At 41.4% G+C, this 16,647-nt stretch overlaps 1 protein-coding gene across 3 annotated transcripts in view; it reads left to right on the top strand.

Moving 5' to 3' along the window:
* Ror1 (receptor tyrosine kinase like orphan receptor 1) overlaps positions 1-16,647 on the top strand; it is a 378,032-nt gene that overhangs the window by 330,656 nt on the left and 30,729 nt on the right. For 2 of the 3 annotated variants that reach the window (XM_047518297.1, XM_047518315.1), the window contains exons 5-6: positions 13,051-13,178; positions 15,857-16,174. In XM_047518297.1, the coding sequence (XP_047374253.1) occupies positions 13,051-13,178; positions 15,857-16,174 (446 nt within the window). Of the gene's footprint in view, positions 1-13,050; positions 13,179-15,668; positions 15,774-15,856; positions 16,175-16,647 lie in introns of those variants that run through there. The other variant, XM_047518306.1, reaches the window with a different exon arrangement.

Here is a 16,647-nt window from a genome sequence, read left to right as displayed (position 1 = left end):
AGGGTTGGGGGGAAGTGATGGAAATGATGTCAGAGAGGTAGCGGGGGCAAGAGAAGGCTATGAAAAGACATTGTGAGAACTCCAGTGTTTTCTTAGCACAACAAGGGAAGATTTTGAGAAAAAGAGTGACACGTCCTAAAAGGATCCTTCCAGCTGCCATGTTGAGAATAAACCAAGATGAGAGAGAGAAGAGTGGAGTAGGAAGACCAGTTGTGAGGCAATTAGAAAGATTCATGTACCAAGAATGATGGCGTGAATCAGAGAAGAGTAGGAAAGGTGGGTTTGGATTAGACTTTGAAGGAGGAGGTGAAAGCATGGAGGGATGGTGTGGTGTGAGGGAAAATGTAGAGTTAAGGAGAACTCAGAAGTTTTTGTTTGAATAATTGGAAGGAAGAAGTTGTTATTTACTGAGATGGGAAAGAACTCAATATGGTCTTGGAGGGAAACAAAGGTTCAATTTTAGATATGTTGAGTTTGAATTTCCTTCAGATACCCAAGTGGAGGCTGAGGTTCAAAAGGTGGTCTTGATGGGAGATATGAATTTGGAAGTCATCAGCACAGAGATTGTCATTTAAAGCTAAGAAATAGAGTAAATATAGAAAGAAATCTGAGCACTGAGCATTAAGCCTCTTGATTACTGAGATCTTGAACTTACAAAGGAGACTAAAGATAGTACAGCCAAAGAAGTAAGAGGAGAACAGTATTTTGGAAACCAACTGAAAGAGAGCATCTCAAGAGGAAGGGATTAACTGTGTCAAATACTACTGCTAGGTCTATAAAATAAGAACTGAAAGTTCACTGTAAAATTTAGTAACATAAAGACCATTGACCTTGACCAGAGCTTATTCAGTAGAATGGCAGATCCAGGAGCAAATGGGAGAACTGGAGAAACTAGCTGTAGACATTTTTTGGGGGAAGAAGCATTGCTATAAAAAGGAGAGGAAAAATGCAAGAGGAAACTGAACAGAAACACAGGCTGAAGTAAGTTTACTTAAAGATGGGAGATATTAAAGCACATTGGTGTATTGATGGGAAGGGTCCAGTATAAATTGTAGGGGAAATGGTGGTACAAAGAGGAAAGGGATCATTGCCAGAGCAATGTCTATGAATAGGTAAGAGTGTGTTCAAGACAATTATTGTAGCTCAGTATGAAGCATAGAGGGCCCATCCACTCTAACAGGAGAACAAAATGGGGGTACAAGTGACAGTATATTCCAACTTCTCTTCTTAAATACTAATCTTTTAAGACTTGGCCTTTTGGTGGCTCTTTCCGACCTCATAAACAGACCCTCCTTTGTCCCTATCCTGTCCACAGAGACCACACTCAAGTATTACTTTTTTTTTTTTTTTTTTTGGTGCTGGGAATCTTCAAGTATTACTTTAAGCATGACTAATTTTTGGTATGATAAAAGGAAAGTGTAGATAACAAATTATAAAGGAGTAGGAGAAAGACCTTCCAGTAAAATATAAATTGTACAGGGATGAGGAATTTTGTCTGTTTCACTGTCTTGGGTGCTCAATTGGTACCCTGTAATATATACTACACAAATCAATACATATTTCTAGAATAAATAAAGCAGAACTGAAACTTGTATTTCATAAGCATCTGCTATGAGCAAACACTTTATATACATTATCACATTTAAGTATCATGCCAGTTTGCAGATGAGGGGACAAGGCCCAAAGAGACTATATGAGTAACCCAAGGCTGCATAGAGCTAGAACGCAACTATCAGGACTAAACCCATTTCTGTGGGTCTATAAAACCCTGAACTTCCCAGTAGACTGCACTCTGCCTGAAACTATGTGGTGAACCTAATCAAGTCATGGAGCCACTCACTCTTCCTTCTTTCAGCTACAGAGAAGGTTAGACCTGAGTTCTACAAACTCCCTGTATTAATCAGTTTTTTGTTGCTGTAATCAAAAGACTTGATAAAAACAACATAGAGGAAGAAAAGTTTATTTTTGTTAATGGTTTCAGAGGTTCAGTTCATGGTCAATTGAATTCATAGCTTTGGGCCCAAAGTGAGGCAGAACATTTGGTGGAAGGGCATGGCAGAGGAACACTGCTCAGTTCATGACAACCAAGAATGAGAGACAGAACTCTGCCCACCAGGGACAAACTATAAATCCCAAAGGCACACCCTGAGTGACCTACTTCCTCCACCACATTCTACCTACCTACAGTTACCATCCAGTTATTCCAGTAAAGTGGATTAATCCACCAATTAAGTCACAGTTCTCATAATCTAATCATTTCACCTCTGAACATTCTTGCATTGTCTCACATACACTTTTGGGGAACACCACATATCCAAACCATAACATTCTGTCTTGGGTCCCAAAAGCTCATGCCTATTTCACAATGCAAAGCACATTTAGTCCATTTCTAAGAGTCCCCAGAGTCTTAGATTGCCAAAAGTCCAAATCCAAAATCTCATCTGAGACTCAAGGCAAACTCTTGATGGTGAGCCCCTGTAAAGATCAAAAGCTTCTTACATATATCCAATATACAATGACATGGAGTAAATATTTTCATTCCAAAATGGAGAAACTGAGGTTAGAAGAAAGAGATAGGACCAGAGCAAAACTAAAATTCAGCTGAACAAATAAGTCCTGTAGCTCCGTGTCCAGCATCTGGGGTTCATGTCATCCTAATGTTCTCTTCAAAGGGTTTGTGTAGATTTGCTCCTATGGCTACTGGTTGTAGCCCACATGGCCTCTCTCTTGGCTTTTTCTGCTTGATTTCTGCAGCTTTCCTTGGCAGATGTTCCATATTACTGGCATCTCTTAATCTCAGGAGTTTCCACTGTAGCTTTAGATTCCTTCTCACATCTTCAGGGATCACCATCTCAGAAGTTGCTTGAAGAGAATCTGACCGTACTGCACTGTGCTGGCCTCTCAGGCCTTCCTTCAACCTCTCTCTATAAGCCTCCTTGACCACCTAACTATACCATTCTGCATTCCTGCAGAAACAGCACCATGATGGATGATGCCAAGGTCTGCTGCCATCTTGAGCACTAGCCAGGTCTCTCCGGACTATGGCTGCAGTGGCCTCTGAGTGCCTGGATAAACAGGCCTTGGGGACAGCTTTGAGGCATGTGTCTGCCCTGAGCTCACAGTCCCCTTCCACAGACAGCAACTCTGCCAGTGGCTCCTTTATCACCTTCTGCCACCTGTGGCATAGACTTACTCTCCGTGGAAACAGCGGGATACACTGGCCTCTGCATACTGTGTCACTATGGGCAGACTACACTACTCTCTGGTGCCCATCTGTGGGATAGAATCCATCCCCCACTCCTTTTTGTTACTATGATTTTTGAGGTAGCAAATTTAAAGCAAGACTATGTTAAAAAAAATTTTAGAGGAATATAAACTGAAGATTTGTGTCCACACCAGGATGGATGGAAGGAAGGAAGGAAGGAAGGAAGGAAGGAAGGAAGGAAAGGAAAGGAAAGGAAAGGAAAGGAAAGGAAAAAGGAAAAAGGAAAAAGGAAAAAGGAAAAAGGAAAAAGGAAAAAGGAAAAAGGAAAAAGGAAAAAGGAAAAAGGAAAAAGGAAAAAGGAAAAAGGAAAAAGGAAAAAGGAAAAAGGAAAAAGGAAAAAGGAAAAAGGGGAAAGGGGAAAGGAAAAAGGAAAGGAAAAAGGAAAGGAAAAAACTAATGGAAAACTACTCCTCCAGACAGCCCAAGTGAAGACCTGGTCCTTGGTCCTGTCCTGGACAAGCCCTTCCCTCTCACTATGACTCCCATTAAACCTCACTCCTGCCTCTGACTCCACCTGTCTTGGCCAGCATACTGTTTAACCTGTGATCTGTGGAGTTATTCCTCTTTTAAGCAATCACCCCTCCAGAAGCCTTTTTAGTCTTAAGTAGTTGCCCCTTCTTTAATGCTCAGCACTGTGCTTCAAGGCAAGTGTGGGCTTAAGAGAAGGAGGGAAGGAAAGTGGGCAGAGGATGAGAGCGAGAGAATGGTGGATAGAGATTAAATTTCTCCTCCACACTAGACTGAGGACAGAGATTGCATTGTTGGTATCTGGAGGCCAAGTATAAACCTTCCCCTCCCTCTGCCTGCATGTTCCCGCTCCAGTTAAAGTCCTCCATAACCCACCCCTGTTCCTCATTTCTCCTAAAGAGCTCACTGGATTTTGCCACTGTCCCAGAGACCCCTTATTTCACCAAGACTGCTTGTCTGCTTCATCTCATTTGGTGCATCACACATTTAATCCTTGTTTTAGCGTGAATTTCTACTTTTATAATTTTTAAAAATCAATCAGATTCTGTTTCACGTGGCACCTCTGCATTGCCCTTTGGGGCCTGGGGTGGAATTCTGCTCACCACCTTGCACGGAGGCCAGTCGCCTTCTTAGCTTCCATCAGCAGCAGGAGTAGGAGACAAAGCTGACTGAGATGAAACAGAAGAGCAAGGATTGGGGATTGGGTTTCACCTCACTTCTGAGTAGTGAGATGAAATTAAATCCTACAACATCCCTAAATTCTACTTACCACTCTTTCCACAAACCTTTTTTATTTTCCCCCCAATCCATGGCCAAAAGCACACAAGGAAAATAGGAAAGAAAAAAAAAAAAAAAACAATCTTAGCAACATTTGTGGTAAAAAATCTGCCCAGACTGGTATGCTGGTATGTGTGACTTTCATATTATTCCAAAGTCCCATTATTCTCAATGGGCAAGTTGAGGGAACAGTTTGAATGCCTGATATTTGGAGAACTGCCAAAGCACATCCGTAGGATTTCTAATGAGAACTCAGGGGCCCTGACTTTGAGGGCTCCAACGGTCACCTGTGCATTCCCAGCTTCAGCCTAACCTCAGGGACAGTGCAGGCCCTTCACAGAAGGAAAACGTGAGAACATCCAAGGCATTCTGAGAAGGTGCAAGGCCACCCTACCATGAAAACTTCAGTAAACCGAAGAAGACAAAACTCACCCATTCTTTTTATGAGTGACCTCTTTTGTTCTTATAAGCACTGCACGAGTGCAGTCCTATCATTTCAAATATATTGTTTAATAAGAAAAAAATACATTACATGCATCATTTTCCTTCAGATTTTACATTTGTGAGACTCAAGCCTGGTAATCCTCCTCTTTTTCCAAGAGCAGCGCAACCCTTGTGTTCCCAAACATTGCCATGAAGCAAAGCCAATATCTTCCCATTTCTGAGTTGGACACAAGTAACTATTATGTGCTGTTCTGGAAACTATGACAGAATGTTATTCATCTGTTTGTTTTAATGGTTCATGGCCAAGAGGGGGAGAAACCTTGAAATTTGATTTAATTTTTTAAAGCAAAAAAAAAAAAGTGGTGTGAGACAGAATGAGGAAATAAATGTTCACAGTTGTCAGTGCCCAGTTGTGGGAAGCACACGTGATATTGGACACAGTCACCTCAAAATTGCCTGTGCTTACAAAGGCATTCCAACACAAGACAAAGGGACCCCAGGGCCAGCTGAGTTCCCTACCTAATAGATTGGAGTCTTCTCCGCCAGTCATCCACCCTCTGGGTGACATACCTTGATTGGCTCCCTTTGAAAATTGACCTGAAAGGTCAAATATGTTAACACATTACCCTCTTTGATGCCCACTTTCAGACCGGTCTTTAGAAAACGGTTTGTGAGATAACTTTGGGGATCACTTATCTTACCTGTAGTCTCTTGACCACAGTCAGCCAGAGGCAAAGTCTGCTTTTGGTGCAGCCTGACAGCTCCCTTTCCAGCACGTTCTTCTTCCTCCTTCACTCAGACTAGCTCATTCTGTGTTTGCCTGTACCTGTTCAGATGCCTCTCCACCAGAAGGGCCTCATTCCAAGATGTGTGCGGCTAAAGCCCATACAATTTAAATTATGTCACCTTGTCCTGGTTGGCAGTTCACTAAGGATATTTCCAGGCTCAAAGTCCTCTTGGGAAAAAGAAGGAGATATTTTTGGCTGGGTGGTAACTTTTGAGACAATGCCTGATTGTAACCTGTTCTTAAAGTCTTCTTGTCTCTGATCTTCTATCTGCATTGGACTAATTCTGCATCAGGCTAATTCTGCATCCTTTACTTGGATCCTTAATTTTATTATAAATTCCCCTTTTAAAATTATTTTAATCGATTCATATCACTTGTACCTGTTTATTGATATATACAGTGTTATTTTGATACATGTATACAACATGCAATGATCAAATTGGGCTTGTTAGCATATCTATTTATCATTTCTTTGTGTGGGGAACATTCACAATCCTTTCTCCTAGTTATTTTGAATTACACAATAAACTTTTTAACTACAGTCACCTTACTGTGCTATATAGAATTGATTCCTCCTATCTCACAGTTTTTTTTGTTTTGTTTTGTTTTGTTTTTTACCAAATCTTTACCCTTTCTAGCCTCTGGTAACTGCCATTCTACTCTCCACTTTCGTTAGAATTCATTTAACTTCCATTCAACTCATTTAGCTTCACATATGAGTGAGAACTTGTCATATACTTGACTTACTTTATGTAATATTATGTTCTTCACTTCCATCCATTGTTGCCACAAATGACAAAATATCATTCTTTTATGACTGAATAATATTCCACTCTGTGTGTGTGTGTGTGTGTGTGTGTGTGTGTGTGTGTGACATTTTCTTAATCCATTCTCCCATCAGTGGACACCCGGCTTGATTCTGTATCTTGGCTATTCTGAATAGTGCTACAATAAACATGGGCTTGCTGATAGCTCATTGGCATACTGATTTCCTTTCCTTTTGGGGTATATACCCAGTAGTGGATTTCTGGATTACTTGGTATTTCTATCTTTAGTTTTCTGGGTAACTTCCATACTATTTCCATAAAGTGTGGAATGTAGGTAGTACACTAATTTACATTCCCACCAACAGAGATTTCTCTTTCTCTGAATCCTTGTCAGCATTTGTTATTTTTGGTTGTTGGATAATAGCTATTCCAACTGGTATCTTCTTATAGTTTCTATTCACAAGTCCCTGATGATGAGTGAAGCTGCGAATTTTTTCATACACTTGTTAGCCATTTGTATATCTTCTTTTACAAAATATCTATTCACATCATATGCCCATTTTAAAAATCAGATTATTTTGTTCTGTTTATTTGTATGGTTTTGTTTTGTTTGTTTTTGCTGTGGAGTGTTTGAGTTTCACATATATATATGAAATATCTATATATCTATATACATATACATAATCTATATATCTATATAGATATACACACACACACACACACACATATATATATATATATATATATATATATATATATATATCTGGCATTAACTCCTTGTTGGATGAATAGTTTACAAATATCTTTTTCCTATTCTGCAGGTTGTCTCTTTGTTGATTATTTCCCTTGCTATGTGGAAGGTTTTGTTTATGTTGTTTTTGGTTTTGTTTTTGTGTACTTTTTGCTTTTGTTATACCTAATTTTCACCTTTAAGTGATCTGGTTGTGTTGCCCAAGGGTGTGGGGAGACTTCCCACCTAGCCTGGGGTATCTAAGCCAGTATGTGACTTTGTTTTTAACCTGATTTACACATTTTAATAAGAGATGCTTTCCATTCATTTTTGACCATGTTAGTCTTTTGGGAAGGCACTGGGAAGTTATTTTTGCTTGGGAAAAGAGAAAATGCTAACCACATGAGAAGAAATGACCCACCCTTTGTTGGATGGCTCACTGGAACACACCTCGGGACGCCATTTCTCCCTGATGCACGCTCACATGCTGCTTGGTGGCTTGGGTTCTGGCTCTGTCGTCCTGATATGATTTCATCCCCGCAGTTCATAGCAGGGCTTATACGAGGGTGGAGTGGGTAACTTCAGAGGTGCTGGGTGACTTAGTTCCCTGCAGTCTGTCCCCACTGCCGTGCTGTGGGCTTATGGAGCCCACTTTCCCTGCCAATCTACTACGAGAGCCCTGAGAATCAGAACAAAGCTACACACTGCCATGCTCTGTGAATTGCCCACACTTAACATCAGATGAATCTGAGAGCCACCCCACAAGGCTACCCCAAAGCCTCTCCTCATCTCAGAGAGTTGGAATGGTAGCCATTGGCCTCTCCCAAGCAAGCTCCCTCCACATGGCCCTCTCGTACAAATGAGATATTTTTAAATAAAACATAAAGTTAACCCTTTCAGAGTGACTAATTCCGTATCATTAGGTCACTCACAGCGTCGCACATCCACTGCCTCTCTCATTAGGCTGTTACTTCCCGGTCCTCCCTCCCCACCCCTGGCAACCACCAACCTGTCTCTGTGAATTACCTGTATATATATGTAGTGCTGGGGATCAAACCCAGGGCCTTGTGCTTGCAAGGCAAGCACTCTACCAACTGAGCTATCTCCCCAGCCCTGAATTACCTATTCTGAATAGCCCATATAAAGGAAATCATGCAATATGTGGGTGGGTCCAGCTTATTTCACTAAGTGTGATTTTTTTTTTCCAGTACTAGGGATTGAACCAGGAACTTTCTATCACTGTGCTACATCCAAGCCTTTTTATTTTTATTTTGAGACAGGGTCTCACGAAAGTGCCCGGTCTGGCTTTGAACTTGCAATCCTTCTGCCTCAGTCTCTCAAGCTGCTACAATGATGGGGGTGCACCACCACATCTGGCAGCATAATGTTTTTGAGGTTCTACACTGTGGCATGTTTCGGCACTGTATCCCTTTTTTATGACTGAATAGTAGTCCACCCTATGTGTCCACCATATTTTGTTAATCCACTCATCTATTGAGGAAAATTTGAGTTGGTTTCACCTTTCAGCTATTGTGAATAGTGCTGCTGTGAATGTTTTTGTGTAGAAGCTAATTGAGTACCAATCTTCTGGTTTTAGTGAGGTATTATGGTTAGCAAAACACCTCTACATCCATTCTCTTCCCACAAAGAAGTATGCATTGTAACTGGCCTTTCCCCAAAATGGAACTTTTTAGGGCCAAATTCATCAGCAAGAATTCATTCTGCCAATTACATCTATTAGATCTGCCTGTGCCCTTCATTATTCTGATGAGAAAGAAAATGATTTCCAGTAAGGAGGATGTTTCCGGGATGGAGAACGGTCCACACTGGGTTGCCTAGGACAGTCACCACAATCTGAATCAGGTTGTTCTGTGAGTGAGCACTAAACAGAGAGGTATAATATGAAATCAGCACTCCATAGAATGGTGTGGCCAAGGTGCTGAGAGTTAAGGGGAGTAAGTGCCTAATTTCTTAAGGGAGTTAGGACCTGAATCCTAAAGATGTAGCGGGCATTCCAGGCCTCAGAAAGAGCGTGTGCGCAACCACTGGAACGTCAAAATGCATCCTCCGTTTTGAGACTTGCAAGATCATTAGTGTGGTGAGTGTCATCAGCCTCTTTCCCTGGCAGGGAAGGAGGTGGAAAGAGGCAGGCACAGGATGAGATGAAGTCTCCACAGAACAAGGTTGCTTTTCCTTGCTCTCCAGAGTGTCCTGGATGGACACTCCCACTGCTACCCCAAAGTCCCATCATCCATTATAAACTTCCTGCCCTAGGGAAGACCTGGGAAGTAGAGGGCAAAACGTCTTCCGTCTTTCCCAGTTCCATGACAGCAGACTGGAAGGCTGCAGAGGCTGGTAGCATGGTAACTAAGTTCCCTTTATGAGAAAACCTGAGTTCCCTCAGAGCACGCGCTGCGCCTCGCAGCCACTGTGATCAACAGCCAGGTTCCATCTGCCTTTTTCACCTTGCATTTTCCTCCTCTGCAGAATGTGGCCTGGGACACGCTAGCTGCAAGTGCCCTTGCACTTTAGCTGCCTTGCCGCTTCATGTTTTTAATTTGCAGAGCATGAAGTGAGGCAGGAAGATATCAGTGATGAAAGAAGTGTGAGCTGAAAAAGAGCATAAAGCTGATTAATGCTGGGGAGCATTTGTCCCGTCCCCCCCCCCCCGCCCAGCCAAAGCCAGCAGGGAAAATAGGAAGGAATGAAAGGTGATTGTGAATGGGTTTAAAAGAAAACCTTTCTGCCGCTCAGTGTACACCAAAGCATCTCCACTGTAGAAAGCCCCTGTAAGAAGTGCAGAAATTTCCATCACCAAACCATGTGGGGGAAAAAAAAAACTGTTGAGTATGGTTACAAGCACTGCGTTAGGACAAATCTAGCACTTCTGCTTGCTGTGCAGCTTTGGACAAGTTCTTCACTCTTTCTGGCCCTTAGTTTTCTCATCTGTAAAATAGGAATAATCACACTGCACCTTCTTTAGAAGATTCCAGTCAGTATGAAATGACTTACAATTTTATAAGTATGTGGAACTCAACAGAGCTTAGGAGAGAATAAAGGCTCATCAGAAAGTCTCATACTTACAATTAGGCTGATCTTGGAAAACTGAACATAGATCTAGCAACATGGCCTGAGCTTGAATTTTTCCCTTTAAATCCTAGCTCTACCACACACAGGCTTTGTGAATTTCAGGCTACTTCTCTGAACCACAGCGTTTCCTTCTGTGAAATAAAGATGAGATAGTTCATCCAGGCTGCTGTGAAGAAAACACCTCACACTGCACGCAGCAGAGGAGTAGACACTTAATATGAGTTTGTTTTTTTAGTGCTGTGGTTCTTCACCACGTTCAAATCACCTGGGAGGTTTTTTTTTTTGTTTTTTTTTTTTTTCCCTCTTTTTTTTTTTTTAGCACAAATTCCTAAGGCTTGCCCCCAGAGAGCATGATTTAATAGGTCCGAGGTGGGGCCTGAGCACTGGTATTTTCGAAAGCTGCCTGAAGAGATTCTTACAAGCAGCCAGAGCTGAGAACTGTTTCCCAGCAGATGACGTTACGTACTGGTTTGCTTTTTGGTTTTTGGTTTTTGAAAATATCTATCCCCAGGAGGTTGGCCAGAATAGCAGCAATTCTAGGCATAGTCCAAAATTCAGTACACCTGCAGCGGTAAGCCCTTGATAAGAAATGGGCAGCCGAGGAATTGCATTCCATTTTATTTTGAAAAAATATATATGTATGTATATTATATGTAAATATACATATATTTATATTCAGAGTCTTTTTAAGAGGCTTGAACTGGAAAGGTGGTAAGAAGTTTAGCCTAAGCCTCACACATAAAATATGGGAACTCCCAGTAGGTTGGGGATTTATATCTGGGGGTAATTCCAGGGTTTTGTCCTCCCCAGAGATATAAATTGAGGCCTTGAGAGTTTAATGTAGGGGAGGACGAAGGGTTCTCATAATGACACCTTAAATATTCAGGGCTCAGTTAATGCCGAGGGATAGAAAAGCATCGTCTATAATAGCAGGGGGTCGTGTGGGGGTGGGTTCTGGTCTCTGCTTAGGTTTCCAGCATCCAAAGCTAGGTCATCGAGAACCTTCTTTCTCCCCATAGGTTTATGGTATTAGTTACCCAATAAAAGTTGGGTTAATTTTACAACCCAAGTAAAATTTAAGCCAAAAAGGCTTCAACATTACTCTAGGATTTATGAAAGTAAACATATGGAGTGCTTGCAGGATTGCACAACATTAAAATTTCAATGTCTTTATGTCAGGTATATGATATATTCATTTATATGTGTACTTAAAGGTTAAGTTTTTAAGGGTTTTGCAATACAGGCTATTTTCGAGACTAAACTAAAGATACTTACCCCATCCCCACCTCCAAAAGCACTGGTGTGGACTGAGGAGTAGAAAGCTGCAGAAAAACTGTCTTATCAGAATTTTTTTTTTCGGATTGGCGACTGTACTGTGGGCTTCCTAGACTCCTGTACCAAACCCCCCAAGTGGGAAAGTCCTGCACTAAATCCCTGACGGTAGTCCATGTTGCAAGCTAGGAGCTTAGTAAATGTCTGTCTTTTAAATAAAGGTCCTCATTGATCATTGTAAGTGCTTTAATAATAATCAATGCCATCTCTGCAATTTAAAAGACCTTTACCCTATTTGATGGGATTGTTGTGACTTACACTTGGAAGTTAGAGGGATCAATTATCATCCCCATCTTATAGACAAGAAATTCATGACTCAGAGGGTACAGAGGACTTGCCTAAGGATGCCCACAGTTTAAACCCAGAAAGGGAATTTTGTTCTCCTGGCTTTTAACTTAGAAGAAACCCAGGAGGGAAATGATGTTTTGTGGTGATGCATCAACAGCAGCCAGGTGAGCAGAGGAGAAGAATCAGGGTAGAGGTCAATCTACAAATGTGGCAGGCAGCTTTTGGCATAGCTATGATCTTCCTTTGAGAATCAGCTGGATGTCCTGTATTCTGTCTTGGGCCCATTTTAGGGAAGTTTTAGCCTCTGCCCTTTCATATTGAAACTGCCATCGAGGATTCTGATCTCCAGGCTCATTACTTACCACACTTCTGCTAGTAATTTACTGGGGTCCCTCTGTCTTCAAGATAAAATCTACTTCCTTCTTTTATTATTTCGAGGCAGCAAAATTTTACTAAGTCTAGTTTTTAAATTTTAGTGTATCACGAAGGCAAGATTTCCAATGGCATTTTCTCCGGATTCCTGTAGGTTTAGTGACTCATCTCAAATTTTCAGGTCCACGCCTGTCTTTCTGCGTGGTAGAGATGGTAGCTCTTAAGCAGTAAATCACCTATCCTGGCTGCACTCTGGTTCCTTCCAGCTGCACCCAACTTCTTACCCTATGGATCCTCGTAATTGACATGTCAGTTGGAGTGGATCTTGTGGCCAATACACCCACGCCATTGTAGCAAATGAAGCAGAAATAATCTGTACTTAAAAAACAAAAAACTGTAGAGCATGTGCCCAGATTTCCAACTCATTTCCTCTTTACTCTTATAACGACATCATCTTCCAGCCCACCACCAGCTGCGAAAATAAAAGCGTTTTCTCCCATGTTTAAGGATGATTTTGTGCTTCAGGATGATTTTCTGGGGGTGTAGGAAACTTGACCAACGTGACCAACAGATGTTTTAAGTGATGTTTTAAGAACTGCGCAAAAGCCTGATTCTTTAGCAGTTTTTAGGATACTATGCCCAAATGCGCCCCCTAGTGGCATTTTTGGGAATTGTGCAATCAGAGCTGACTGTAAGGGGTACACCAGATAACAGCTATGCTTTGTTTTAGAGATGAGTATGAAGAAGATGGATTCTGTCAGCCATACAGAGGAATTGCATGTGCACGATTTATTGGCAACCGCACTGTCTATATGGAATCTTTGCATATGCAAGGGGAAATAGAAAATCAGATTACAGGTAGGTAACACCAATAAAATTTTATTTATCCCTTGAATAACTATTTTTCTCACTAACAATCTCATTGAGCTTCCTCTTGACAAAAGATTAGACTAGGCATGGGGGCTGGGAGCAGGGCCATAAAGAAGCATGAGACATGATCTCTGTGCTCTGGAATTTACATTAAAATAATTTATTAAAGATCACTCTTAGAGGAAAAGGAAGCTTTGAGAAATCTCACATTCATTCAAACACTCAATAAATATTACTGAGTGTTTTCAGCATGTCAGGTGCTGGCCTGGGCACTGGGGATGTGATGGTGTAAACAGGCCAGGTGTTTCTGCCCTCACAGAGCTTACTGTTGGGAAGCAACATGATGTGGACTAAAAGAGAGTGAAATTAGAGTCTAGAACTCTGGACATGAATCCCAGAGCTATCATTCCAGTGGCTTGGGGGTAATTACTTCTTGTCCACAAAAATCACTTCTTCTGAAAAAAAGGAAAGAAAGGTGGGAGGATCTCATGAGAATTGAAGGGAGATCAATAGAGTAGCAGAAAAGAACTGGGGGAGGGAGGAGTCAAGGGAAGGGGAAAACACGGGGGAACGACACTGGCCACAGTATATTGTTATGTCATGTGCATGTACTAATTTGTAACAAGTCCCACCATTATGTACACCTATAATGTACCAATTAAAAATATGGAAAGTGGGGAAAAAAAAATCACTTCTTCCTATGCAAAATGAGTGATGAGGCAGATAACCTTAGGTGTCTTCCTGCTGTACCTTTCAATATTTTACTCTTCACTTTTCTTTACTGAAATGTAATTGTCTTCATTTTCTTTTGACGGAAATCCAAGAGTGTAGCCCTTTCCCACGAGTTTGGCTACCATCTCCACCCTAGTTCTGGTGGCTACCATGGCCTTGTGCCCTTTTCATGAGTGTCGTCGTTGTGCTTCTGTGCCTTATGCCCTTTGCAATCCATTGAAATCGCCTTCATGAAATTCTAGTAAGGCTGACATATTTAGCAAATACGAATATAGGTTCTCCAGTTATGTCTGAACTTCAGATAACTTTTAACAAAATCATATCCCCCATGTTTTTCTGAAATTCAAATCTAACTATTGTAGTTTTCTAGCAACTTGAGGATTTAAGAGCGGCAAGAACAGGGAAGGACAGAGAAGATAGAAGGAAGGTATACATGGCCCATGCCCCATATATGCATGTAAGGAAATGTCACAGTGAAATTCATTAATTTGCACAATACATGTTAATTTGAAGAGTGCAAGAGAGCAAGAAAGAGGCAAGAATAAAACCAGGCATAGTGGGGCATGCCTAAAATCCCAGCAACTGGGGAGGCTGAGGCAGGAGGATCCCAAGTTCGAGGCCAGCCTTTCGAACTCAGCAAGATCCTGTCTCAAAATTAAAAATGCAGAGTATGTTGCTCAGTGGCATAGTGCCTGCCCAGCTTGTGCTGGGTTGTGGATTTGATCCTCAGTATCAAAAACAAAACAGAACATTCCTATGTAGGAACATAGAACTGCAAAAGGTCCAGAAAGTATGATCTCTGAGGAATTTCAAGGAACAGAGAGGAGGCTGAGGGGAGCTACTTAACCCAGAGAAGCAACTTTGGAAAGTTGGACTTGCCATTTCTGGAAGCCCTCAAGCTTTCAAGAGGAAGAAGACTCTGATATTGCAAAGAGCAGATGTAGGATTGATAGGGAGTTGCTATAGAAGGTACGTTTTAACCTAATATAAGAAGATTTAAGCACAATTATTTTTATCAAGAATTTACACAAATAAAGGGAGATTCTGCTCTAAATATTTGGTGACCCATTTGTAGTAATCGTCTTGGAGTTGTTCAGAGGGCATCAGCTTACTGGGAAGTATTGTAGATTTTTCCCCCTCCATTTAACTTCGTTGAGCCCAGCATTTTCCAAACTTGTTTGACTGTGTAATCATAGTTCCTCAAACACTGTTAATATGCTACAGGGTTAAAGTTCCAAGAAACACAGGTGGAGAAACAGCTCCAACACCCGCAGGGCTGCCTTGCAGGACTGCTGCTCTTTTCACCTAGATACCCCACGGGGACGAGGTTAAGCTAGAGGAGCACTCATAGCCTATGATACATACTGGAACAATTGGATTGTGCTCTTCCAGAACTTCCAAGTGAGTTGCCTCATTTTCAGAAAATGGAATAGAAAGCACTCAAGCCGCAAAGAAATGAAGCAAGTTACCCAAACTCGTCCAGCAACTCTTGCCATCTGGCAAGGCACAGAGCTCAGTGCTGTGCTCAGGCTCAGCCACTGCCTGAGGCAAGTTCTGCCCTGGAGCTGTCAAATGTCTTAGAAGCCTCGCAAAACTAATAAAAAGTCCCGGATGAAACACGAAGTTCTATTGCTTTGCAGTAAAAAATGAAAAATGTATTGTACTTTAACCTAATTAATTATTTTTATTAGGAAACAGTACATATGTAATTTAATACTGTTTTTTTTTTTTTTCTAAACTTTGTAGTCAAAATGATTTTTTCAAGCCAGTGAGAGTAAGCTGCTTAGACATCTGAAATGAATCTCCTCCTCCTGGCCCCGGAGCTTCAGCACAGCAGATTCCTCCCCGCGTGTGTGTATTTGATATCTGTTCACTAGATAACCAGAGCAGATAAACCCTGGCCTCTGGAGTTAATAATCTTGTTTGTTTTTCAGCTGCCTTCACCATGATTGGCACCTCCAGTCACTTATCTGATAAATGCTCTCAGTTCGCCATTCCTTCCCTGTGCCACTACGCCTTCCCGTACTGTGATGAAACCTCAACTGTCCCAAAGCCCCGCGACTTGTGTCGCGATGAATGTGAAATCCTGGAAAACGTCCTGTGTCAAACAGAGTACATTTTTGCAAGATCGAATCCCATGATTCTGATGAGGCTAAAACTGCCAAACTGTGAAGATCTTCCTCAGCCAGAGAGCCCAGAAGCTGCAAACTGTATCCGGATTGGAATTCCCATGGCAGATCCTATAAATAAAAGTAAGTGAAATAAGTAAGTAAAAGTAAGGCCCTGACCTTCTGTGCTGCCCTGAGGGTCAGCAACCCAATGGCACAGTGAAAATGGACCTTGACCTATAGTAATTATTCACATCAGGACAGTAATTGTTCACATTGGTTGTAAGATTACCTTCCAATGGTCTGAGTACCATGAACGTTCAATGGTAGACTAGATATAGTTACCTTCAAGAAGCTGCATGAAGACAACAATTTAAAAGTATAAGAGCTGGTTTCTCCATAACCTAAACATAGAATTACCATTCCATTCCGGAGAATATAATCAGAACAATTGCAAACAGATGTTCAAACAAAAGCTCTCATATGAATGTTCATAATAGCCCTATTTACAATAGCAAAAGGCGTAAACAACCCAAATGTCCATCAGTGGCAGAGTGGTAAATAAATTGTGGTATATCCACACAATGAAATATTATTTATTCATACAAAGGAATGAA

This window comes from Sciurus carolinensis, chromosome 1, assembly GCF_902686445.1.
Source record: "Sciurus carolinensis chromosome 1, mSciCar1.2, whole genome shotgun sequence".
Lineage (NCBI taxonomy): Eukaryota > Metazoa > Chordata > Mammalia > Rodentia > Sciuridae > Sciurus > Sciurus carolinensis.
This window is presented reverse-complemented; position numbering and strand designations above follow the sequence as displayed.